Consider the following 26,894-nt stretch of genomic DNA (forward strand, 5'->3'; position numbering starts at 1 on the left):
GGGAGGAGCTACCTGGTATCCCTCAGCAACTGCCCCCATAAAATTCCCCTACTCACTGAGGCAGGTGGTGAGCATTTAGAATGAGTTGTCCACCTTTTGCTAATGAGCCTTGGAACACCAGGCTACCTCAGTCATAGCCTTGTGATCTCCTGGCAGGCAGTATTTTAATCAGAGCAGCTCTAACCCTCAGCTCCCCTTTTGTTTGTAAATGGTAAAGGTGCCAGCAGCCATGCAGAGGCTGAGAGAGCAGCCCAGAGTGCATGCTGCTTCACCACAATACATGCTAATCCCCCCCTTTGTTATTTGTGGGGTAGGCCTATAGGGAAAAAAGCCCCACCCCTTCTTTATCTCCAAGTCCCACCTGTAGGCTTGCCTGCATTTCTGACCCCTGCAGTTTGTGAAAGCTTCTGTATTCTCTTCCTGAACACCGCCCCTATTTAATCACCACCCCGAAATCCCTATAATTATGGAATTCAAACCTGGGACAAAGGTTTCCTTTTGTCATTCAGGTGAGCTCTCTGTGGATGTCAGTTCATGTCCAGATTTCCTCCCAATGGCTCAATGATTGAATAATGACCTTCCAGGGTTTTTTTTTTCCCCCAGGGACAATTGTAGGCAGCAGTGTCCCACCCCAAGCCAAGGAGAAAAGGTCAACAGGTGACAAAGATAGAAGTGGAAGCCAGGTAGTTAGTTTGGAAGGTATTATTAAAAGCTAATAAGCTACAATTATATTGCTTGAACAGTAATTCCTGTGTTTCCTTTTACCTGTTATGCATCCTAGGGTGTTTTGCGCTAGTTTTTGTGTAGGGCTTAGAGGGAAGTTTTTAAACAAGACAAAAGGGGTATTTTAATACTTGTCACTTTCATGTAATGCACATTTGCATTGCATTTCTCACTTCTTCATTTTAGTATTAATTGAATTAGATTGGAGGAGTCATACGTAAAATTCAGAATAACTTTTTTCCTAAGTTAGGCTGCATGGTGATCATTTACTTAACTGAAAGCGTTCTATTCTTGCACAACAATAGCACTGCTCACACGTTCCTCTTTTAAAGGTCCATTCCTATTATACACTTATAGATATTGAGTCACATTTTGTGCAACCCTCTCCCCCCCCCATAAATGAGAGCAGAATTTGGTCCCTTGATTCACTGCAACAGTCAGTCCCCAGGCAATGAAAACGGCTTTACTCGGCATTTGGATTTAGAGGGGGGTTTTAATGGTTTCCTTGTATTCAAAAGTATTGGTTTCTAATTGACATCGCAAAGAAAGAAGTTCACAGGCATTTGTGGCATGTGCAGTCCCTGGTGTATGAATACAATTCCCAGGAGATTATAGGGAGCTGTGAGACCTGGATCAAGGGCAGTGTGGGACTGTTTGGTGTTTTTTCCCCTCCATGTTGTTGGTAAATTATTTAGCATATTGCACACGATAAACTGTGTTAGAAAAACCTTATGTTTGCAAAGGCAAGCACTCAGAAATTAGGAAATGCAATGTTAGCTACTGGAGAAACAGATAAGCACACGTAGGTTCTCATCTTCTGTATGGAGAAACACCGAAAGGAGATGAGACGTACTTTATCACAGGTATTTGCTGACAGCCTTCAGGAATTCTGAGTTCATTCCAGGCTCTGGAGGGGAGACTGTTGTGGTAGTCACAGATCCTTCTTTCTGTTCTCCCCAAACATGACCCCTAATACTCTATCTCCTCTAATCTGCCCCTGTCCTGTCTTTTTGCCACCCCATCTCCTCAACCCAGTCCCATTCTCCTCTCCAACCTAGTCCTAGTCCTCATTACCAATGCTTCTCATTCCAATCCCAGTCTCCTTGCCCAGACAGTCCTAGTTTCTCCCTCCAGGGTCCAGGTCCAAATTTTGATCTCGCTTCACCCCCCAATTCCATATCATTCTAGATGTCTAGCTGCTCCAGTCTTCTTTCCCAGGCTCTTCGTGTGGTTCATTTCACTCATTTCCTTACTCCTCCCTGCCCCCGAGCTACTAGTCCCAGTCTCCTTACTTAGCCAATCCCAGTCTCCCCACACATGTTTCTTATCTGAGTTTAGTCCCCCTGGCTTCCAGTCCCAATCTCCTTGCCCAGCCAGACCCAGTCTGGGCTGTTGGAAGTTTCACCACTGATGTCAGTACTTGATCCCTTCAATATTATATAACAATACCTAGCTCTGATGTGTAGCACCCAAGGAAGAGATCTTGGAGTCATTGTGGATAGTTCTCTGAAAACATCCACTCAATGTGCAGTGGCAGTCAAAAAAGTGAACAGAATGTTGTGAATCATCAAGAAAGGGATAGATAATAAGACAGAAAATATATTGCCCCTATATAAATCCATGGTACGCTCACATCTTGAATACTGCGTGCAGATGTGGTCACCCCATGTCAAACAAGATATATTGGAATTGGAAAAGGTTCAGAAAAGGGCAACAAAAATGAACGGCTTCCATATGAGGGTAGATTAATAAGACTGGGACTTTTCAGCTTGGAAAAGAGATGACTAAGGGAGGATATGATAGAGGTCTATAAAATCATGACTGGTGTAGAGAAAGTAAATAAGGAAGTGCTGTTTACTCCTTCTCATAACACAAGAGCTAGGGGTCACCAAATGAAATTAATAGTGAGCAGGTTTAAAAAAAAAAAAAAGAAGTATTTTTTCACACAATGCACAGTCAACCTGTGGAACTCCTTGCCAGAGGATGATGTGGAGGCCAAGACTATAACGGGGTTCAAAAAAGAACTAGATAAATTTATGGAGAATAGGTCCATCAATGACTATTAGCCAGGATGGGCAGGGATGACATCCCTAGCCTCTTTTGTCAGAAGCTGAGAATGGGCGACAGGGGATGGATCACTTGATAATTTCCTGTTCTGTTCATTTCCTCTGGGGCACCTGGCACTGGCCACTGTCAGAAGACAGGATACTGGTCTAGATGTACCTTTGGTCTGACCCAGTGTGGCTGTTCTTATGTTCAGATGTAGTAGGTCTCAAGAATGCTTTACAAAGGAGGTCAGTATCATGAGATCAGAGATTAGGAGGCCCATACAGGAGCAAGCAAGTGGAGTAGATGGGCAGTAACAACCCCCAGCTTCGGGTTCCTTTGACTTTTGATCTGGCTCTGTACTTTTCAACTGTCCCCCGCTCTTTATAATGGGCCAAACCAAACCTTAGATCCAAACGCGGCAGCTTTTGGTATAAAAGTCCTCACTACAGAGATGTTTCTGGTATTAACTTCTCTCAAATCCACACAAACTTTGATGCTTAAAGCTAAACTCAAATGCTTTTTTAAAATTAAAGACATAAATAGTATAAATAGTTGTGCGTTTACGTGTAGAAGTAATAATGTATAAACTTAATATGCTGTACCACCTATCATATTAATATTCACAGCTGTGTAGATTGAACGGGCTTGCTTTTTAAATTCCACCTTTAATTTTGTGCAATTAGAGTGGGTACAAAGGCTAGTATTTAGATTTCTGCCTGATTGTGCTTGCAAATCAATCAGTTAGACATCTAATGTTAGCATTTGCATCCACATTTAATTATGCTAAAAAATCCCAAAAGCCTAATTGGGTCTGCTTTCAAAATTTGGCTTCAGAATTACAAAGATCTGTGTTTTAAAGAAAAGTAGCTGCAAAACAAACCTCCTTCTTTTTCTTGAATGGAAAGATGTAAATTTGAGGGTTTTTGTTTCCCTTGGTAAGTTTGTTGATGACAGTAACACCTAGAACTGTATAGGGAATGCAGCTTCTTTCAAAGCTGTTGGTTATAAATTAGGTTATCAACTGTTGTAGGACAAACCCAGAACATAAGTCTTGTCAGGTATAGCAATTCAAGTCTTTGCAGGTCAAGAAGATTCTGAGTTCGTCTCCTAAATTAAGAGATTTATTTTGAATTGTAATGCTCTTTTTATCCCGACAGACGCAGTAAGTACAGTAAGGCCAAGCAAGAGGCAGATGAGGAGAAACATTTGAATCAAGGTAAAAGGCAGTGGTGCTTGGTTTTTTTGATCTGGTTCACAAAGCATGTCTGTGTTCTTATGCTTAGAAGATAAAGAATGACATTCCTCTTGAAACGAATATTTCCATGTTTGCAATCCTCTGCTGCCAGAATGAAGCACCTAGTAGCAGGGAAACTTTGAATGGCAGGCTTTATTCAAAAAACCTTTGGGATTTTTGGGGAGATTTTTTTTTCTTCCCTCCTACTCAAAGGTTTTGGCGACCTCTACTTCTGGCTGAAGATAATAGGCATGCTTTTCTGCCCAGTATATGTCAAGGATGCTTCAGGATAGGCCAAAGGAGGTGCTTAAGGGGAAATATGAGGCATACATTCCTTCCTCAAACCTTGTCAACACTACAGGTTACTTCAGTGTAACTTACATCACTTGGGTGTGAATAATCAAAACCCCTGAGCAACATAAATTATACCACCCTAAGTGCCTGTTTAGACAGCGCTATGTTGGCAGGAGAGCTTCTCCGCTGACATAGCTACTGCCTCTCGCAGAGGCAAGAGCTATTAACCCCCCGGGAGAGCTCTCTTCCGTTGGTTTAGAGCAGGGGTTAGGCAACCTGTGGCATGTGTGGCAAAGGCAGCACACGAGCTGATTGTCAGTGGCACTCACACTGCCCAGGTCCTGGCCACCGGTCCGGGGGGCTCTGCATTTTAATTTAATTTTAAATTAAGCTTCTTAAACATTTTAAAAACCTTATTTACTTTACATACAACAATAGTTTAGTTATATATTATAGACTTATAGAAAGAGACCTCCTAAAAATGTTAAAATGTATTACTGGCACACGAAACCTTAAATTAGAGTGACTAAATGAAGATTCGGCACACCATTTCTGAAAGGTTGCCGATCCCTAGCTTAGAGCATCTCCACCACAAGCAGTACAGCGTGGTAGTGTAGATATAGTCTCAGTGATTGAACATGCTGTTGTTTCTAGTTCTACTGAGTGAAGGATCAAGCTTAGGGTTCTGAACTCAGAACTCCCCTGGCCCAAAAAATGGAAGTTATGCATACTTTATTCTCTGAGGGCACGTTCACACTACAGATTTAAGTTTGACCTATGTTAGGTCAACTTATAGCCACCACAGTAATTACTACAGTGGCTGATGTCCACACTACCCTCCCTCTGTCGGTGGTGTACATCCTTACTAGGAGCGCTTCCACCGACTGAAGAGGGGCAGAGTCGGGGATTGAGAGACAGGGATCTCAGTTCCACATAGCTCCCCATCGGGAGCCCAGCTGTCCACCAGGCAGCAGCCCGGGCTTCTTTGCTCCCCATACTCTACCAGGAGAGTGTATGTGGGGCAGGGGGAGTGTCAGCCACACGGGCTTCTCAACTCCCTGAGTGGGGAGCCGGACAGGCACAATCTAGCTGGGAGCCGAGGGCAGCTGGTCTCTAGCTGGAGCATGGAGCCATGAAATTGACAAGATAGCCAACAGCCAATGTAAGGAACAGTATCTAAACAGACACTGCACCCCCCTAACTACACTGACAGAAGCCCTACCTCTCTCATGGAGGTGGAGTTATGTCGGCGTAGTGGGGCATTTACATTGGCGGGACAAGGCTGTAATGTGTACATTGACATAATTAGGTTGACATAAGCTGCCTTGCATTGATCTAACTGTGTAGTGTAGACCAGGCCTAAGTCACAGGGCTGCAGCCAGCTAGTTAGCCTGCTACCGATATCAGTGATATATGGAGTTCATTCACTGTCAAAAGCCTGATGCTATGTTTCAATAGATGGGAAATTAAATGTTTGCCTTTAAAAATAAAGCACACTGGAATCTTCTTAAGTCCTTTCTTCTTTATTCAGTCAGTGCCAACATGGTGAATCTTTACTGGACACTTTCTTTGCTGTTGTATACCATTAAGAATTCGTTCCTTGTATGTTCCGTGCTCAGCAGTATGTAGATCAGTGACATCAAATAAAGCATTTTTGTCTTGCAGGTGTGAGAACATATGTGGATCCTTTTACATATGAGGATCCAAACCAAGCTGTGCGGGAATTTGCCAAAGAAATCGATGCCTCCTGTATAAAGATTGAAAAAGTCATAGGTGTGGGTAAGTTTCAGGACATCTGTGTTTGTGCAGTAAATCCGTTTTTGTAATGTATAGCTTTCATTGGTGTTTAGGTACCTTGAGCTCTAACTGTCGTTTGTGTAACAACTCTCTAAAACAAACAGGAACTTTCAGAAGTGCATTGATAATTACGTTTTGGCTACAGAGGGTCACATGCGTTTCATGTTCATGGCTGACTGTTTGGTCTTTTTTCTGCAGGTGAATTTGGTGAAGTGTGCAGTGGACGTCTCAAAGTACCAGGAAAGAGAGAGATCTGTGTTGCTATCAAGACTCTGAAAGCTGGGTACACTGACAAACAGAGGAGGGACTTTTTAAGTGAAGCCAGCATCATGGGACAATTTGACCATCCCAATATCATCCATTTGGAAGGCGTAGTTACCAAATGTAAGTAGGTCATTTCTGTGACAAGGCCAATTTGGAAGTCATTGAGAAATTAAATCTGCATATTTTTTCCCTGTTAAGTGACAGATGGAGCAGATCCACTGATAGCTAATAGGAGGAAATCAGTGGAGGACAAGTCATTAATCTTGTTGTCAGCTGTAAATGGGTTTATAGTTTCAGCTGATACCCGATCTGCAGGCAGCTTGTGCAAGATTTTTTAGGGGGAATTAATACTGCAGTTTTTTTGGTATGCTAGGCAGGCATCTTTCAAACCTTTGCTAGACTGAACTGCTTGTTACAAGATAGGCAGATGGTAAGCAAAGTATTTTCAATACTTAAAAAAAAATCAAAACAAAACTACAGTGTCGGTGTGCTTTGAAGTACAAGGTGTATCTGTGAGGAGCAGGTCTTTGAAATAAAGTAGTCTTTATTTTGGTATGATTTGCATATATGCTGTCTCTGATTTATGACTCTGATAGCTTTGCCTCCATTTACAGTAACACCTTGTCAATCATTTTGTTTAAAACCTGTTAACATTCACTTAGTATTTGAATTCTGTCTCAATAAGAATACGACAAAGCTCAACTGATGCCGTTTCCAAGCCAGAACTGAAATACACCTGCGAGACCCATGTGGGTCTGACTCATAAAGCACCACTGAGACTGTGTAGTGGAAACAGTTACTGTTTAAGATGGCTGTGCTCCAAATACAATGCATAGAATAGCTGCAGAACAATCTGCAGAGTGGTAAAAGTAGAGGATTCCTTAAATTTAAGGGTTCATTTTCAGTGCGGTGTAGTAGCAGAACGAACCCTCTGCATCCATTGTTGTGAGTGGATGGGGTTTGTGCATTTAACCCTTCACATAGCAATGAGAATGCATGGCATTTAATTAAAAAGATCTCTGGATATTGAAATAAAGTGGCTGATTAAAGTGAGAGTGGAGAGCCCATAATTTTTAATGAACTAACTTTAGAAATGAGCTAAAGGGTGGGAAAAAATCGGTGACAATAAGAATATGTCATTTAGGGAAGATCTCAGTTAGACACCCATCCCCTCTGGAATGTCAAATGGGAGTTGGATTCCTAACTCTCCCATTTGTGCCTTTGAAAGTCTCTCCCTTTAATATCCTTGAATTCCCCCTTTTAAGGTGCAGGATATTTGCTGTGGCTGGAAATATTAGTTTAGAATATTATTGTTTTCTTTTAAATAGAGGTTCCACAAGGAAAAAAAGGTTATTCAGATTGCTATTGCCTATGGCTTATAAGGCCTTGCTAAGTGTCTGAGTACTTTAATTAAAAGATAATATTATAATTAAATACCTTTGCAGGTTTCTTCCCTTTAAAAGGGGGGGGGGCGTTTCTGAGTAGGTGGTGACATGTTTGCTGCAAACTGATTTTCATAGCACTTCTGGAAAAAAGAGAAGCAACAGGGGGATCTTTGTATTGGAATCCCAAGGCTCTAAAACCCCTTAGCTAGTACAGCTGTAACAGTTATAAATGACTGGAGGCATTTGCATAACGCAGTTCTCACCGAATTAAAGTGATTTAACATTTTCATTGAGGAGGTGGTAGGCTGACCCCAGTGTGTCCTGTCATCTGGCTCCCAGAAAGCAGCGCTTCTGCTACCAGCCAGCTCGGGCACCTCAAAGCTGTTGCTGTTTGGTAAACAGGGCTCCTTAAGAAGACATTCATCTCAATTCCTCTTGTAGGTTTTCTGAACATTGTGATCAATGAATGCATTTAATAAACTGAAAACTAAAGTGCAAGATGAATTGTGGAGGTGGAGTGTTGGAAGAGAGGAAGCAGGAAAGTACGAATGCATTATTGGCTGTTAGTCAAATACTTTTATAATTGACTAGATGATGGTAACTTGCTCCCTCCCCAGGCTCTCTCACCCCCTCCCACTACTCAAGCAGCGCCTGAGTAATGGAATTATGTGTTAATGCACTGAAAGAGAGTCTCCCTTTCTTTTAAATTGACAAAGTGTATTTTGATTGAGGGAGGTTAATTAAAACTCATTTAGATGTATTTGTTCTGTCAAATGACCGGTCACAGTTGCAAAGGGTAAATGAAATGGGGAAATATGCAGATTGGATTAGAATGGTTTCCATTACTGATGAATGCTCAGATAGGTGAATTTTCCTGTATGGAGAAGGAGGGGGAGTGATAATCTTATCCCAGCCTTTTCCTGTAAGAATGCAAATATTCAGCCAAGGCTTTTAAGATCACACACACATAAATGTTTTGCTCAAGGCTTACCTTTGTTCATGCAAATCAGCTGAGTAGGTATCCAGCTGCCTGATTACAATTTCAAATGCATGTTGGTCTACATGAGCAAAGGTGGCATGTGATTATGATAATGAGAGTTTTGGGTATTGGCTAAAATGGTAGGAGAATCAGGAATTGGAGGCTGCATCTATGTTAACAGGGACTTTAGTGGCATAATTATGGTGCTGAAGTTTTGCAGTGCAGACGCATCAAAGGAAGGGGGTTTCTCCATGCTGTAGAAACACCGTTAGCCAGATTGCTGAAAGCATTCTTGCATCACCTAGCACCGTTTACATGGGTGGAGGGTGGGAGGTCAGCCTAGCTACAGCGCTCGGGTGAGGATTTTTCATACTTCTGGCAGAATTACAAGGGGGAAGCGTTCTCTTGAGTGAAAAATGCACTGATGTAGAAATAATTATGGGAGCTTTTCAGTGCTAAAATATTTCACAGATGGCCAGTTTTAATAGTCGATTGTTCTGAGCAGATACTGCTGGTGAATGGAGCAAGGAAAAGTTGTGCATTTTTGCCAGTTCAGCTCTATCTTTATATTGAAGGCATCTGCAGTTTAGGTCACAGGTTGGTTGAACCCTCTCTCCCTATAAAATTCCCTTTTTCGAAGCAGTTCCTATCAGTATGAAAACAAAAGTAAATGTTCTCAGGGACAGGAATTTTTTTTTTTTTGAAGGAAGAAGCAGTGTTGTCTACCGACTAGAGCAGAGAGGCAGCAATCCTGGTTTCTGTTTCTGACTGCCACCCTCCAAGGAGCTGAACAATACCAAGTCTCTGACTTCGGTTGGGGTTGAGGGAGCTGAACTCCTTGTAGAATTCACACAGCCTCTCATGGGACTGCGCTTGGCAATCACTTAATCTCTTTATGCCTCCAGGGCCAGCTCCAGGTTTTTTGCCGCCCCAAGCAAAAAAAAAAAAAAAAGGGGGGGGGGGAGGGAGTGCCACTTCTGAAACAAAAAAAAACCCCAAAAATGGAGTGCCGCCCCTTGAAAAGTGCCGCCCCAAGCACGTGCTTGGAACGCTGATGCCTAGAGCCGGCCCTGTATGGCTCTCATTGGTCATTTTTAAAACAGGAGTAATTAGATTGGCCTCAATCCTTCAAACACAGAGTCTGAACATGATGTGTGCTTAATCCATTGAAATCATTTGAGGTTTCTCACCTGCAGGATCAGAGCCATATAACTTTGTATGTCAGGTATTCTTTCTATATGTGCATGTTTATTCATTATTATTATTATTATTATTATGAGATAGGCCATTTTTTTTAGTCACCATTCTATGTCAGTAACCCAATATTTCTTTTTACATTTCTTAAAGTTAGCTTTTCCTTATTGCAGTATGGAAAGATGAGTGCTGCTACTGCATTTGACCCCATATTTGACACAATTCATTGAATCGTTCATTTTATGTGGGAAATGGAGAGAGCTCATTTAGAAATAGTGAGACATACAGGATACAGGTTCCGGACTGAGAAAGTTTATATTTTGCATGCTCAAATCTCAAGCTGCACCTGAATATCTTTTAGCTGCTGACAGCTTTCACTCCCCTGAAGCTTTGATTTTTCAAAAGAAGAAAAAGGATCCAAGTGCTCACTGAGACTCCCTCTAAAAGAAAATGCATATTCTAGCAAAGAATTTAATTATCCCAACAATTTTTCAAGTTTGAACAACTCTATCTGGTTCCTCCTCCCTTCTACTTCTTTAGCAAGCAAGTATCCATTCATAGGTTCCCTGGAGACCCGAGGCCTCTTTAGTTAAAGACCTTGTCAACAAGTCACCCAAAGGGTTAACCTTCCATTATTGTCCCATAATATTTATTTTCCAGATCCCTACAGCTGAGGCATAAGCTTGACGCTTTTTAAATTAAATTAGATTGTGCAAGACAGGTGTCTTGGCAGTAAAATCATGTGCAACCCATTTTTATCTCATTAACATCGGTGTTCATCAAGGAATTGTGTTTTTCTTTCTGCAAACTCTAGGTAAACCGGTAATGATCATAACTGAGTACATGGAGAATGGTTCCTTGGATGCCTTCCTCAGGGTAGGTGATTGCTTTATAATAAACCCAAAGAGGTTTTACACAGGGAAACACACTTTGATTCCTGTTTCTTGTTCTAGTTGGTGGAGGGATATAAAGAATATAAACCTAAGAATGTTTGTACTTGGGAAATGCTTTTTAATATCTTTATCTAGCTGGCGAGGAGATACAGAGTAGATGTAACATTTGAAATGTAGGCTCTTAAATAATCCATGTTTAATAGGGAGCAGTTTTGATTTATTCCATTTTTTGAAAGCCTTGCAATGCTGCAGATTCATTAAAACTGGATATATTCTATACATCACAGGAAGCAATGACAAAACCTCTGGGTTTGTACTTTACTGGTGAATTATAGACACTAGTCAGGAAGGTGAGGAAATAACATTGCATTTCATTTCAAACAAGATGAAGATGTAGAGGTGTGCTCTTTGCCAGCTTCAGCTGTGGCAGTAATGTAGCTTTTAACTTAATGCTATGTGATTTTTTTCCCACCTCCCTTCCTCATCTACAGAAAAATGATGGCAGATTTACAGTAATCCAGTTGGTGGGAATGCTTCGTGGCATTGGCTCTGGAATGAAGTATCTGTCTGACATGAGCTATGTGCATCGGGATCTAGCTGCCCGAAATATATTAGTCAACAGCAACTTGGTCTGCAAGGTGTCTGACTTTGGCATGTCCCGTGTCCTGGAAGATGATCCTGAAGCAGCCTATACCACTAGGGTAAGGCAGGAAAGGGCCTTTTCTTCCCTACAAAGTGGTTTTGTTTTTTTCTTTTTTGTTTTGTTTTTAAATAATCTCAGGCACACGTGAAAACCTGTTTCATTACATAAAAGTGTACATTGGGCCAGGATCTCAGCCAGTGAAAATCATTGTAGATCCATTAATTTCAATGTAGGTACATCAATATACCTCTGTTAGGTTCCAGCCCATTTTCTTGCCTTCAGTGTACTAGGAGATGGTGACAGGAGCGTGAGACCAGGAATTAGGGTTTTGGGTCCTACTCCTGCAAATGTTTATGCAAGTGCTTAATTTTGTGCATGTGGATAGTCCCACTGAATTTAGTGGAACTACTCATGTGTGCATATATAGGTATGCACTTAAATGTTTGCAGAATCTGGGCCTAGATGATGTGGATGGCCTCTTCATGCCCCTAAAATAGATTCTGTGATTCTGTTCTAATTGTGATTAAAGAACTTCTCAAGATGTCCAACACCTAAGCAGTTTATGCTATAGATGCCTGATAAATTACAAAGACCATTTACACAATGAAGATTTTCTGTTCATTATTAATAATATGCAAATTAATATTTAAATATGAAAAAGTGGGGGTAGATATGTAATACCATTCGAATTTTAGCAGCATAGTGCTACTAATTTTGCTATCCTAGTTTTAGTATTCTGCATGTAACGATACCAACACTGCTGCTTACCAGCAATATTCTGCCATTACCAACACCTTTGAAATTAAGATTCACCAGGCAAAAGTTAGAGATTTTATAAAGTCTTTTTTTAATTGCTGCTTGTTGCATTTTTAAATATCTGCCATTCTCCATCTGTTCTCCTGAGTGCAGAGATTGTCTACAGTATTCAATTTTTGTGGTTTAATCCCTATACTCATCCTTTAATGAATTCACAGTTCATTATGAGGAAAAATAGACTTATGTAGTATTGTAGTATTAAATGTTGGCCAACCCTGGTATTTCCCACTAATAAGGGTGCTGAGAGCGGGGGGCTGAAACAGAAATCTGCAAAGCTGTATTCAACCAAATAAAAGTATAGACAAATATACCAGGGCAAGACAGAAACTACTGAAAAGCTTCCCTTTGAATTTAGGGAGTACAAATATAGTACTCTGTTTTCTCTGAGCAAACTGCAGTGAATCAATGTAATTTGCATTACAGTACATTGTCTTCTTTTAGTATCAGTAATGAAGTGCCGGGAACATTTGGATGAGCTCCACTGTACTCGATCAGCTTAAAAAAATGTTGAGCTTTACTGACAATTTTTAAAATAACAAGCGCATATAAGCTGTGTCCATACATCTGTGTTTGACAGAAGAAGGGAGTTTGCTTCACAGTCACAGATAATACAGTGAAGTGCTTTTTTTTTTTGTAAAGCACTTGTCCTATCTTAACATAATTGTCTGTTCTATTCCCCATCAGGATTCTAACTCATTGAAGTGAAAGCATCTTAAAGCTGTAGTCACAGACAAAAAAGACATACTAATGCATATATGCATTCACACAGGGTCTTATCTAAAGCCCTTTGAAGTCAGTGGAAAGACTCCCATTGCTTTCCATGGGGTCTGGAAGAGCCCCATATTAAACACTACAGACACACAATGGACAATAAACTATCATCCAGGTAAACAGACACAAAGGACAAGCAGTTAGGAACAAAAGGTGTGTCTATAAAATGCAAAGAAAAAGAAACTCAACAACATAAATTATAACAAAGAAGAAAAAACATCTTTGTTCAACTTTCAGTAGTGTTCCCAGATGAGACTGCAGGAAACCTAAAGCTCAATTAAAAACACCTTGTGCATTAGCATAAACAAAAGGAGAAATCTCTGGCACAGCATCACTTGAGGCAAAATCAGATAAATGGGATGGAGTTCTTTTTAAAACATTAACTAACCCCAATGGCCTAATTCAGGTGCCCGAGCCTTTTTATTTGTGCGTGTCAAAAAATGCAATTAAAAAAAGCTCTCCCCAAAGTTTGCTGGTATCAGAAGTGGTCCTGTTACATGATACTATACTTAACTGTTCCTATACTGACTGTAGGAGCCTGAAAGCTGATTTACTCTACTTCTGAGTTATGTACGGGATATCGTCCAGAGGGAAAAGCACAGTATTTCATACAGCTTCCCCGATGATCTTCTCATTATTTTGCTGTTCTGGGGGGGTGGGGAGTCTATAACCACACTTTGTTGGACATGGGACAAGTAGGTCAGACAGGCAAGCAAGAAAATAGTCAAGCCCTTGCACTAACAGTGTGTACTTATTTGTTTTGTATACTAATCCTCTAATATATGCCTTTATAAACTCCTGTATATAGCTTTTTCCCATGCTCACTGTAGCCCTAAGCAGAAATCTGGCAGTGGGCTGATAAAAATACATTTAACAATTTACTTATTTGCATCCCTGTGACTAAAGAAAACAGATGGATGGCATCTGTCTCCAGCGCTCTGTCTTGCAGTTTTGAAAGCCAGTGACATAGCACAGTGACATCCACATGAAGTGTCAGTCTAGTAGCTTACCAGCCTCTGTCTACTTCTGTTTTTAACAGGGTGGCAAAATTCCTATCAGGTGGACTGCACCAGAAGCAATTGCCTATCGTAAATTTACATCAGCTAGTGATGTGTGGAGCTATGGCATTGTAATGTGGGAAGTGATGTCATATGGAGAGAGACCTTATTGGGATATGTCCAATCAAGATGTGAGTTCCTTTATGGTGTTGTTTTATTTTTTTTCTTCCTCTTCATTTCATTTTTTTCTTCTTTCCTCGCAATCCCAGTGTGGTGGTGATGTGTTAGGCCCAAATTTTGCAAAAGGAGTAGCATGGATGGACTCCCTTGCCCACATGTTTCCCTTTGCAAGATCAGACCCTTATATAAAATTTTCCATTTTGGATCAGACCTTGCTTCATCATGTCTGGTATCCTGCATCCACAAGTGACCTGTAATTGATCTATTTGTGCATCTATTGCAAGTGTTATATGAAGTTGAGCTTGTAGACTTAGATGAGACACTCTTCTGAACCCATTGATTAGGTGAATTCCAGAAAACACAATGATCATGATCCAAAAAAAGGATCCCTATGCAGAAAAGCACTTAAGCAAGTTTTTAAGTCCCATTAAAAGTCAATAGGACTTAGCCGCATGTTTAACGTGAAGTGTGTGCTTAAACGTTTTCTTGAATCAGAGTCTACATGTTGTGTATTGCTCTTACTTCTATACTTTCTGCAATGTGTTATGATTTCTAGAAAAAAATTATTAACAGTTTTAAAGGAAATAGAAGAGTGAGGAATGGAGCTGAAATGTTCATAAATTCTCATTTAAAATATTTCAGAAATAATTATGTTAAAAAGAGAAGGACAATGTGAATATTAATATTAAACTTCACTGAGGGTTACTGGGGAAAAAACACTTGAATTTATGGGGCTTCCCATTAAGAGTTAATTTCCCAAACCCTAGTATACTTGAAATTATTAGTATTGTTCATACAATTTTATTTCTTTTACAATATTCAGAACAATGCATGCAAGGTATAACGGTGATTATCACTCAAAGCATCCCTTGACAATGGAATAGTTGCCCCAAGAGGACATTAAAAAACAGCTTCACTAAATGATTGTTCTTAAATTATGCAAGTCCCTTTTAACAGTACCATCTGGACTACTTCATCCTATTCCAAAGGGGAGTACACACGATGACTGTTATTTCAGAAGAGTTTTTAATAATAATACTAATAAGGGTCTGCACTAATAGAATTTTTACTCAATAAAACAAATATTTCCTGTGAAAATAATACATGGGCTGGCTAGAATCCCTTTCCCAAGGGTTTTATAAGCAAATAAATGAGTGGATAAAAAGTTAACCAGAATATATGCTTATGGAGTCAAAGGTGGAAAGTTAAATAACATTTTACAAATCATCCACTTTCTTATATGGAGCTGAACATTTTCAAAGAGCATTTACATGTGGATGGCATTTAATCTAAAAAAGGGAATTTAATTACATTTCCTTCTGATGTGGATATCTCCTCTGGCACCCTGCCTTGCCCTCCTGTATCAACAGGAAGTCATCAAGGCTTTACAAGAAAACAAAGCACCAGATGCACCTTGGAAACACATTCGTTAGCAATAATAGGTAATTCAGAGCAATACAGAAGTGGGTTTCCAGATGCCTTCCCTGTCTGATGGGTCAAGATAGATCCAAAAACTGGTGAGGTAGCTATGGTATTGTCTGTGGCTCCTAAAGGAAAAAGTGTTGTGCAGCTCACTTCATACATAGAGAATTACATAGGCAAAGAAAGACAATGCAGTGGTGATGAATGGTTTGTGAAAAGTACTAGATTGACTGCCCAGGCAACACTAGTTCTCCTTATTCTCTAAATGGTCAGAGGCAGTGCAAGCATCTCCAGACTGTCAGGCATCGTGTCTTAGCCACTGTTCTGGAGACCAGCTCTAGGGGTAACAGCATAATTCAGTCTACTGGAGTATTGATTCATTGACTATTGATCTTTGTTCTCTGCTAAGTCTGCCAACAAGGGTGTCCAATAGTTCCAGCTGTGATGGGGGAAAGGGCTGTGATGTGGGTACCATCTCTTAAGAACGCATAGATTGGAATGACCGCATAGATTGCCATACTACCCTCGGATAGTAATGAGCTATATGTACAGAGGGTGTGAGGTAGTTGCATAGAGTCAAGCTTTGGATCAGGTTGCATGCTGTTAATAGTTACAAGTAAGCTGCACACGTTAACTGACACAATAGGCCAGATTGTGACTGTCCAGGTGGGAATGTGCAAGGGGAGGAAGAGGATGGAAGGAGACTCCTCCTCCCCTTTGAATATCAACCAGTCTCAACCGAGGAGAGAGCACAGGCCCTGTGCTAGATTGCACTGCTAGTGGAGCTGAGCTAGCTCAAGAGGAGGGAGAGCACAGGCTGCACCCTGAGACAGCGTGAAGGGAGCTCTGGCGCTGAGGTGCAGTCCTCAGAACTGGCTGAAATTCCTGCAGGATTCTTGCTCTGGCATTGCGCCTCCTCACCCCTATCCAAGATGACCAGCAGTTTAACTCTGGCCCCACTGTATTTCAGGAAAACAGTGATCCTCATCTGTGTTATTTTTGTGTGTGGCTCGTCAATGGGCAGAATCTTTGAAGACGTGTGCTTCGGAAGCCATACCTAATGCAACAAATGTTTATGATATTTATCCCCACTCATGAGCTTGAAATGCATGTGATTGTCTTCCCTGCACCATAGATGTTCCCTAAATGTGCTCATCTCCTCTGGTTTTAAACCTTAATTAATTTCTGAATTCGCAAAAGGAAATGGTGAGAGTAGGTAGGCCTCAACAGCGGCTTGAGTTTGAATTTTATTTTCCACATTGTTTCATTTTGTTGTGGGTTTGTTTCCATGCTTACGGTCAACCTAGAATGGTTTATACACAGCTACAGTCTGTGAAGCTCTTTAACTGTTCTTTAATGGTGCTGTGGGTAGGTTATTAAAGCCATTGAGGAAGGGTATCGCCTGCCACCCCCAATGGACTGCCCCATCGCTCTCCATCAGCTGATGCTGGACTGCTGGCAGAAGGAACGCAGCGACAGGCCTAAATTCGGACAGATTGTCAACATGCTGGACAAACTCATTCGCAACCCAAACAGTTTGAAGAGGACAGGCACCGAGAACTCCAGGTCAGCTGTGCTTTTTTAATGGTGATCTATGAGGGAATACATTAGAGGTGACAGGCAAGCTGTAACTCACCTAAACTGTGCTCACATGAAGGCATGCCTCACAGTGCTTGCTAGACTGCACAGCCTTTTTTATCCAGCGGAAGATTGTTTCCCATTGGGGTTATTCTGACATTCCATCCGACTGTGGGGCCCAGATGCTCCTGGCTCTGTGAAAGCAGAAACTGAATAAGGAAAGCAATTGGTTTATCCTACCAGGTCCGAATATTTTTATAACATAGATTTAAGGGTGGCTTTGAAAAGATCTGATGCAATTAAGTGATGTTTTCTTGACAAAACAAGACATGCTGAGTCTCTCTTTTTTTCAATAAAAGATCCTGAAGGGGTCTGCTTCAGTGCAATGTAACTAGTAGGAGTGACCTGGTTTGCTAAAGAAAAAAGTACATCATCAAGTTTTATAAACCCTAGATAGGATTTGCAAATGAGCATTACAGCATTACAGCCAAAGCCTTGTGGGCACAGCAAAGGTGTGGATTAATTATTATGTGAATTTGAATTTGATTTTGTGGCAAGACAAAGTTTCATGTCTGTACTGATCCTGTGTCACGTTGCAAAGAAAATTTCAAAGCTGTTAAAGAGATCATTATTTTGGGCCAGATATTCAGGTGGTGCAAATCAGTGGAACTCTTGAAATCAATGGAATTTCACCAATTAACACCAGCGGAGGATCTGGACCTTTATTTGGGAATGTGTTTGTCTGGTTTTAAAGCAAAATTAAGTCTGCTTGAAATGAATAAGTGGAAGGGTCTGGAGGGAGAAGAAAATTAGCAGAGAAGGAGGGTGGAGGAAAAAAAATCCTAAACATGATCCGATCCCTGAACAGAAAGGAAATAAGATATATATTCTCTATGCTGCCTGGAATAAGTCTCCCGGAATCAGTGGAGCAATAACAGAGGCCAGACAGTTCCTGATTCAGCCGCTGGCAGGCCAGCATAATGGAAAAAGCTGTTTTTCACTTTTAAACTAGTGGATCCCTCGGTGACTATTGCTTACCATTTACATTACCAAAGACAGGTTATTAGCCCTCTGAGGCCACTATCACCACACTTCCTCCAGATTGCCCTAATTGCAGCTGTAGCCTGGCGTGTGTATCCACCTCTGTGGTTTAAATAATTTAAGAACGAGAAAGTCATAATACCAACTGTTTAATCTCCTCCAACTTGATTTGATTCCAGCTCACAGATAACATATCTTTGACTACATTTAGTTATTACAATAGTTTACAGCCTGTTGTGTGTCCCTTTTCCCTGTGTCCAAATCCCATTTGTAGACTTCTTTTCCTTGGAGCATGAAATCCGAACAAACATATGTGTATGCCTTTATATAGTGACCCTAATAATAGACTGCAAATTGTTGTGTATGCATTATATGTAATATGAAAAGGGGCACTGAACAGACTGCAAGAAAGTATGGGTGAATGTTGTGTTAAGTGCTACCAATGTGAACCCAATCCCTCTAGACAATATATAACAGCATTGCAGAACAAGTCTTTGATGCTATGCATTTTAAAATAAATGCTCAAGATGGCATTTGCTTTGTTTAGATCTATGGTAGTAATTTACAGTGGCTTAATGAAAAACATTGCAATTTTCAAAATACATAAAATAATAAATGAGCTATTAAATAGGCACCGAATTTGTTAAAATAATTATTCCAGAATCTCTACAATGGAAAATAAGAAGCACATTCCACAGAGCAAACAAAGATCAAAGCTACCATTATTCCCACCAATCCCTGCACACGTGCTGATCAGGAATGGATTGATTAAAGAGGGGATTAACTCCCGGCTGTCCTGAGTTTGTTTGAACGCACGGAGCCTGCTTGCAAACCTGGCTAGAAACCTGCCTGAGCTGAACTCTCCCTGAGGTTTGAGCTCCAATCCAGTCTGGCAGGTTCTGAGCTCACAGTTCCTCTGCTCATACTTCAGTAGTGTTTCTATAGTTGCTGAACTGAGGTGTGACATAAGCAAATTTGGCAAGTGCTTGAATTGCTGTATGCAGGATACAGACACAGTAGCCTGAACATGTTGCAGCATTCAGGACCTCATGGTTTGCTGAGCACAAAGTGTTTTCGATGAACCTTGTTGCATCTGGGGCTCAAACTATAAAAGGCACAATGATTTGATTGACAACTGAAGGTAACTATAGACACCTGGAATCAAATTTATTCATGGGGACAATTGGCCTGTTTTTATACGGTTGCTGAATTTGTCATTGGTTACATTTTATAGTGCATGAGCCCCAATTTTTCCTAGTTACAGGCACCATGCTTCCCTTGTTTGAACTAATCGTCTGTTTTGCCTAGTCCCAGCGTAATCATTGCAGAGCTTAAACTTTGTTCTGTTAACCAGCTAATACCTGTTGTCTGTCCATGTATTTTCTGCTCCTAGACCAAACACTGCCCTGTTGGATCCGAGTTCTCCGGAATTCTCAGCCGTTGTTTCTGTTGGAGATTGGCTTCAGGCCATTAAAATGGATCGATATAAGGATAACTTCACAGCTGCTGGCTATACAACCCTAGAGGCTGTGGTACATATGAACCAGGAGTAAGTACTCAGCATATAACAAAAACTGGTAAATCTGGATTTAATCGGCTTCTTTTGCTTTGTGCAACATATCATTACACTCATTAAAGGAATGGAATGCCTTTCATTTGGATGGAGTAGAACTTTAAAATGCCTCCACAGTGCCTTCAGTTATTTAATTAAACATTTCTATACATCTGCCTTGCTTTTGCAGTATTACATGTGGTTGACTCTCATATGTTGCTTTGCGTCAGCATTTAACACACGTTCTCAGCCCTCTGCTTCTTTTCTTGTTTTAATCAGTGATCTGACGAGAATTGGGATTACCACCGTTGCGCACCAGAACAAGATTTTGAGCAGCGTCCAGGCAATGCGGACCCAAATGCAACAGATGCACGGCAGAATGGTTCCTGTCTGAGCCAGTACTGAATAAACTCAAACTCTTGAAATTAGTTTACCTCATCCATGCACTTTAATTGAAGAACTGCACTTTTTTTACTTCGTCTCCTTGCCCTTTGAAATAAAGACCTGCAGCATTGCTTGCTGTACCGATTGCTGAAACCGTGGGGAGGGGGTCCTATCAAAATGACAAGCCGTCATTTTAAACCAGACCTGGAACAAATTGTTTCTTGGAATATACTTCTGTTGATCAAGGATATGTAAAATACATGTATCTATATAAATATAACATCACATTCAAGTTTTGATGCTGTGTTTGCTGCCAGATACTGTGCTTAAAAAATAATTATTCTTCCTTCCTCCAACGACCTGGAACCACAGTATTTTATTTGTGGGATAAACCATGCTTGTGCATCTTTCACTGGAATGAAGAATCTACCCCAGGATATTTTCTGCAGACTCAGCATGTCACTGATACCGTGCAGAAACCTCAGTGAGAAAATTGTTCGGCTGATCAGTGCCTCTCAGTTAGTGATTTACCCATTTACAGGGTGAGATCGGGAATAACCCACCTTGAGGATTACTGGACAAAACTAGACTTCTGGGGGGATTTGTTATTGGCTGTTGTTGTGCCATACTGAGTTGTAAATCTGTAAACCTTTTGCAAACATCTGACAGTCAGCTGTGACAGTCTTGACTATGAAACTTCCAGACTCGCATCCCTTTCCCCTTTGAAGGAGCAATCGCTCTTGCAACACTGAAAAGGTCAGTGAAAGTATAGCCTCCATTTCTATTCCTGGTGTTTTTATTTTTTCAAACTATACTACTACCTGTAAATACTGCGTGGAAGAAAATGCATGTAGGATTGTGGTTCCTGACTGTTTTGGATAAACCTTTACTAGTTTGCCAGACTAAGCTCAACTGTTCCTACTGCGTCACATTCAGTTGCATGCACTCTTTAGTGACAATGGAAATTGGGCTGTTCCAAACCTTAGTCTCACTTGCAAGCTCAATTGTGGGTTGAAATGTGTACAGATGATGGGAAGTAGATGGTGTTGGTGAACAGTTCATCATGAAGAGCCTACCCCTGTTCCTGTTGATTTCTCACTGGTGGGTGAAAGATTGGACTCTGCAGTAGTGGTGGGAAAACAGAGAAACAGGCACTAATGCCTAAAAGCACCAGTACTGGTAAATGTGCCATTAGAGGGGAACCACAGATATAAGATTTCCCTTGGTCTTTGGAAACATGATATACCCTACTTAGGTAGAACAATCAAAGCAAACCCTCTGACCTTCTTTTTAGGCTGAAGTTCAGTCTCTGCTGTCACATCTGTGGTGTTATGTGACCAAGAATGGAGTAAAATGGAATTATACATGCATTTTTTCTTCCTTTTGCACATGTAAGCTAGTGTGTAGTGATGGGTACACATCAAACAAAAATGTTACTCTAGTCTAGGAGATCCCTGCATTTTTATTTGATCACGTGGGGATTCAGTTTGGTGAGATCAAGAGAGCTCCAGACGCATTTGGGCTTGAATTTTATTTTTATGAAGATCCATTAACACTGTTCTGTTGGTGTAAAGAGGCCTTAAATTGGGCATAAATTACACATACAGTCCGTTTAAGGCCACTTTACACTACCAGAGCAATAGTACCTTGCCAGACCTTAGTGTATCTGAATAGTAGACCCATTTGTGCTTTGATGTGGAGGTGCAGAGAAGAGGACTTTCATGCCACTGAGCATTGATTTTTGCAAAGTTTTGTGAATAACAGACAGAGTCTTAGTAGGGTGAACTTCACATTTCAAAAATGATGAGATCATCTCTCAGGTCACAGTTGCTTTTGGTCCACCTCTACACCTGACAGCAGCTTCAAAAAATGACTGAGTTTGATATGTTGAAGTTTAAAGTCACTATTTATTCTGAATCCAAAACAGTTGACTTGATTGAACAAGTCAAACTTGCCATTATAACAAAGTCATTCTCATTATTTTTTGTCACTTGTAACAATAACTTGCTGATTTGAACCACTAGCTTTCTCCCCAATCCCCAAGTCCCAGCTTATTCTGAAAGCAAGTTGTTCAGAATGTGGGATCCTAAATTTGAGACCTGTAAAATCATCACAACTTAGTAAAAACCTTTTTGCAACATTACTCATAAGAGCTTTTCTATTTGGGAGGAATTTGAGATTTGTTTAAAAAAGTACTTAGACCATCATGTTTTAACATTATTTTGCTGGAAGATGTAAGACCTGGAGATTCATTTGAATGATCTGACATTTGTACTTTGCCAGCAAATATCCTTTGTTCAGTTCAGAGACATTTATCTTCCCCTTGCTGCAAACCTGCTATAGAAAGTCAAGGCTATCTTTTAAATAAAAAAAAATGTACCCAATTCTCTGGACAATTTGGAGAGTTACGTAGTAGGCAGCTAGTAACAATAAGGTCAGAGTATTTCAATATTTTCTTTTTAATATGAAAATTGTGAAGGCAGTTCAGAAACTAAATTTTCAGTGCTGCCACTCATATTAACTTCACTGTGATCAAATGAGTGGTGAATGGGCAAGAACATGAACATGTTTTTAACTGGAGGAAAGGTAGGGGTGTGTGTGTGTGTGTGTAAAACTGAAGGGGTAGTAGAAAGAGAACTTAAATGGAAAATGGAGTTTTTTCTTAACTAAAAAATGATTATTCCACTCAGGAATTTGCATTAGGAAACTGCAGGGTGTCAATTATGCTGCAAGGGAAATGAAAGCTTCTTAGCAAAAAGGGATACAAAAGAAGTTCACTTCACAAAATTCACCTGATAAATTCATGAGCTTCTTTATTTTTAAACATGTGTGTGTTTTTTTAGTAGAAAATTGCATACACAGAAGCACAGGCTGATCTTTGTACTGGTCATTGGCAGGCTAAACTGTCATTAACTTAGCCAAGAAGATGCTCCTGAATTCCAGTGGGAATTCTTCATATATAATGTGAATTGTACTTTCCATCCACTCTGAAAGAAAACCCTCTTTGTCTCATTTGGAAGTCATTTTCCCCACCTGCTGGTAGTGTTTTTAATTCTGTTGGACCTACCCACGTTACCCAGTTACGTTGCCTGCAAGTAAGTCCAGGTTTCATCAGTTCTTCATAATAACCACCTGAACACACCTTTGTTTGCCACTGTGGAATTGGCATAGTGGGTCAGGGCTACGAGGAAATGCAGTGTTGATCCTTGCTGCTGACACACACGCGCACATACACAGTTGGCTTTGGTGTGGTTCTCTGTTCCCCTGCTAATATAAACCATTTACAACACCTCTCTCTCTCTCTGGGAATTGTTCATTCCATTGCTTTTGGAGATTCTCTATTGTTTACACCTCGCCATGATTTGTGGGATTAACTCTACTGCTCCTGGAAGACACAATGACATGCTTTTGGGTAACAGAAGGCACTGTTAGTGGTTGGACTTCCATTAATACTACCATTTCTGAGCAGTGAAGATAGAACACAGTCAACTGGAAATCCTGCACCTTTTCTTCCTACATTATTTCTTTAAACTATTCAGTGAACCGGAATGTTGCCTTCACACTTACATTTGTATGGTTATTATCTGTATTTAATTTAAAAGGAAAAAAAATAACAGTTGTGGGCTTGTGCAAACTGGCCAATTCCCACACCTGCCTATTTGGGCAGGGAACCTCATTACCTAGGGGTAAATGCAGTGGCAACTTTGTTAGGAAATCCAAATGGCTGCTGTCCAGGTGCTGCTGTAGCTGCGTTTGTCCAGGAATTTGTATTTGGTCTAATGTGTTCCTGTTTCCTTTTTACAGGGAAAATAGATTCTTCTTCATTGGCCTCACAGCCTTTCCTATTGATCATATTGACCATGGGAGAACAAAAGACCAGACATGAAGCCTTCCAGATTCCACAAGCCCTGCTTCACCAGCACTGATTCTGGGGAATACAGACACTCAATAAGTGGAATCAGTCCCTGAAGAGTGGGGACTTTTAATTTCCCTCTTTGCATTGAAACAAAACAAAAAGACTATAAAGTTCAATATCTGTTCTCCAGTTGTCATTTGAAGAATGTACTGTATCAAAGCCCTTCAGACTTCTGGGATTTCCCCTCACCCTCTTCTTCCTTCTTATGGTTTTATTTATATATTTTGATTCTCCCCCCATCCCCCTGCATCGTACCCTCTGCATGTCACTGCTGCATCTTGTTTGAGTGCAAGTGACAGAGCACTACAGGTATTACCATGGACGCCAAGTCAGATGGCACGACACAGAACCCAGTTCACATGAGCTGCCTATATACATTGCTGAAGTGACATTTTACACAAAATGTGCCATTGCAGTGATATAAATATATATATTTTTTCTTAAAATGGGTAACAGACTTCTTATCTCTTCCAAATGTGCGCGTGTGTTTTCGTGCATCTGCGTCGCTGCATGTGTAGAACTGCCTGTGAATATGCCGAAAGAATCTCTGGAAGCTCTGGATTCCATCCATCGCTAGTCAGAATTACATGGAAAACAGCCCAGCAGATGATGTCTGCAACAGTAGCAAGAAAACACACACAAAAAGTTTAAATTTCTGTATCTGTAAATGTATTTTATAGCTGCCACACTAACCTTAAGGACTGGTTCTGCAGACTAGAACAGGGGCACTTTCACTTATGTTGTGGAGTGATGAATAATAAGATCCATAACGGTGATAAAGCTTTCCATCAATATCACTTGTTCTTATCAAGACCTGTTCACGATCAAAAACAGTTTCTTGATGAAAAGTTGACAGGCAACGATGCCTGTATCCATCCACTGGTAACTCTGAACTGTTATGTAGCCTTTTTTATCTGAAAAAATAAGATTTTAAAGACTTGTTGAATGCAAACAAATATATGCAATTCTTATCCATTCACAGAAGCACATTGCTCAGTGTGCCAGCTGTGAGAACCATGTGTCCTGTAGCTGACAGTCGAATACTTCATTTTCTCCCAGCAACACTTAAGGAAATTAAATTGCAAGAGACATTTACGATTACGGCTGTTAACAAAAGGGTTGCAAAAGTTTGTCGTGCTCCTAGTCTCCATAGCCAAAGGATAGGTGAATTAATGTACAAGGTAATTTCTGTGGCCCAAAGACCAGTGCTAACAATATCAGTACGACCTAGAAAAGTTTACTGAGTGTGGAGCATTCACTGTTTATTTACTGTAAATTATCCTTAGAGTGTAGCTGTATGCTAGAGTCTGGCAAATGTGCTGCCATTCCACATTTTGAATTCAGCAACAGATATGCTCAACCTTCTTTCTGGTTGCAGAGGACTGATGTCTACTGAGGTAGCACAGTACAGCACAGCAAGCTATAACGGGACAAGCAATCAGTCAAACATGCATTGGAAAAACCAAGACAAAATATGAATGTTGCCACGTTAAAAGAGCATGCCGCACTGAATAGAGCCATAAAGAAATGTCTCAAAGTTACTTCTATTTCCTCCTTCTCTCCTGGCCACTTTATTTTCATTATTAAAATAACATTACATGCTCTCATGAACCATACATTAAAGATCAATATAGCTGAGATGTGGGGAAAGCCCATGTAGTTGTGCTGAAGGCAGAAACCATACAACACTATCAAGGAGTCAGGGAGTGGAAGTGTGCATTGCAAAGCCAGCACATTCAAATTGCAGTTCTAAACAGAGCTTGGGTTAAAAAGTAAACAAGTTACTACAGATTTTGCTTCCATCTTTTCCTCTTTACAGAAGACGTCATCAACAAGTCTCTCTAGCATGGCAAGCCTTTCTTAGAAATTGTTCTGCTCACCACACCGCCGGTTGATGTTCGTCCAGGTTTCTTGCTGTACTAACTTTGTGATGGATCTGTGTATTTAAAAATGTATTAAAAAAAAAAAGCTGGTACTTAACCAGTAAACAGGACTTAAAAAGCAGTATTTTTCTTTTATGTGACATTTTCATAACCAGAAAAAAAAATCCTGAATACTAATCAAAGAAATAAAGAGAGAGTGCATTTATTTTTTTGTATCACTGCAAGTATGTTGGAATATGCAAGGACTGTGGTTAAAAGTAGAATGTATGAGGCATATTATAATTTAGTTCATACTGAGAAAAAGATTCTAACAACATTTTTTGGTTCATGAATTTGAACAGTCTCTGGGTTAGACAGAGATTTTCTATTTTAATTTGTAATTGCCCCCCACGCCCCCTCCATGAATTTTAGGTACACATAACTTATGTCATTTATTTATGGTCTTTTATACCTAGTTTGTAAAATTGTAAAATAGCAAACAATGCAAAAGTTTGCATTTGAAAACAATAAAGTAGTTGCTGTACAAACCTCAGATGTGGCTATTGCTAATTATTGCTACTGTTTATGATTGATCATTTGCTGACAATGCGCTTGGCATAGCACAAAACTTCCCTGCCCCCAAACTGGTTATTTCTCTGCAGTATTTGTGACAGAAGTGCACTCTTATCATATTAACGCCGTAATATTCAGACATTTACTAAAGTACACCATTCTCCCCTCCTTACACAGATACCAGTGTATTCCAGGTGATATTTATGTGGGTGTGTGTGTGTGTGTGACAGTCATTAAAGATTTTATTTTGAGGTCTTATTAAGGTTGATTAAGACTTCAGTTTCCAGAACAATGAGAACAGCCCCTTTTTCAATTGTTCCCTTGACTGCTTCTTGCTATATTGCCA

At 40.3% G+C, this 26,894-nt stretch overlaps 1 protein-coding gene across 2 annotated transcripts in view; it reads left to right on the forward strand.

Moving 5' to 3' along the window:
• The window catches only part of EPHA4 (EPH receptor A4), a 138,014-nt gene extending 111,486 nt beyond the window's left edge, over window positions 1–26,528 (forward strand). Inside the window, exons 9-18 of one of the 2 annotated variants that reach the window (XM_030575754.1) lie at window positions 3,930–3,988; window positions 5,966–6,079; window positions 6,296–6,481; window positions 10,734–10,795; window positions 11,304–11,513; window positions 14,082–14,231; window positions 17,015–17,208; window positions 19,655–19,810; window positions 20,093–20,953; window positions 24,002–26,528. In XM_030575754.1, coding sequence (XP_030431614.1) covers window positions 3,930–3,988; window positions 5,966–6,079; window positions 6,296–6,481; window positions 10,734–10,795; window positions 11,304–11,513; window positions 14,082–14,231; window positions 17,015–17,208; window positions 19,655–19,810; window positions 20,093–20,207 — 1,246 coding nt within the window. In that variant the 3' untranslated portion in view covers window positions 20,208–20,953; window positions 24,002–26,528. Of the gene's footprint in view, window positions 1–3,929; window positions 3,989–5,965; window positions 6,080–6,295; window positions 6,482–10,733; window positions 10,796–11,303; window positions 11,514–14,081; window positions 14,232–17,014; window positions 17,209–19,654; window positions 19,839–20,092; window positions 20,954–24,001 lie in introns of those variants that run through there. The other variant, XM_030575755.1, reaches the window with a different exon arrangement.
• The last annotated feature ends 366 nt before the right edge of the window (window positions 26,529–26,894 follow it).

This window comes from Gopherus evgoodei, chromosome 9, assembly GCF_007399415.2.
Source record: "Gopherus evgoodei ecotype Sinaloan lineage chromosome 9, rGopEvg1_v1.p, whole genome shotgun sequence".
In the NCBI taxonomy this organism is placed as follows: domain Eukaryota; kingdom Metazoa; phylum Chordata; order Testudines; family Testudinidae; genus Gopherus; species Gopherus evgoodei.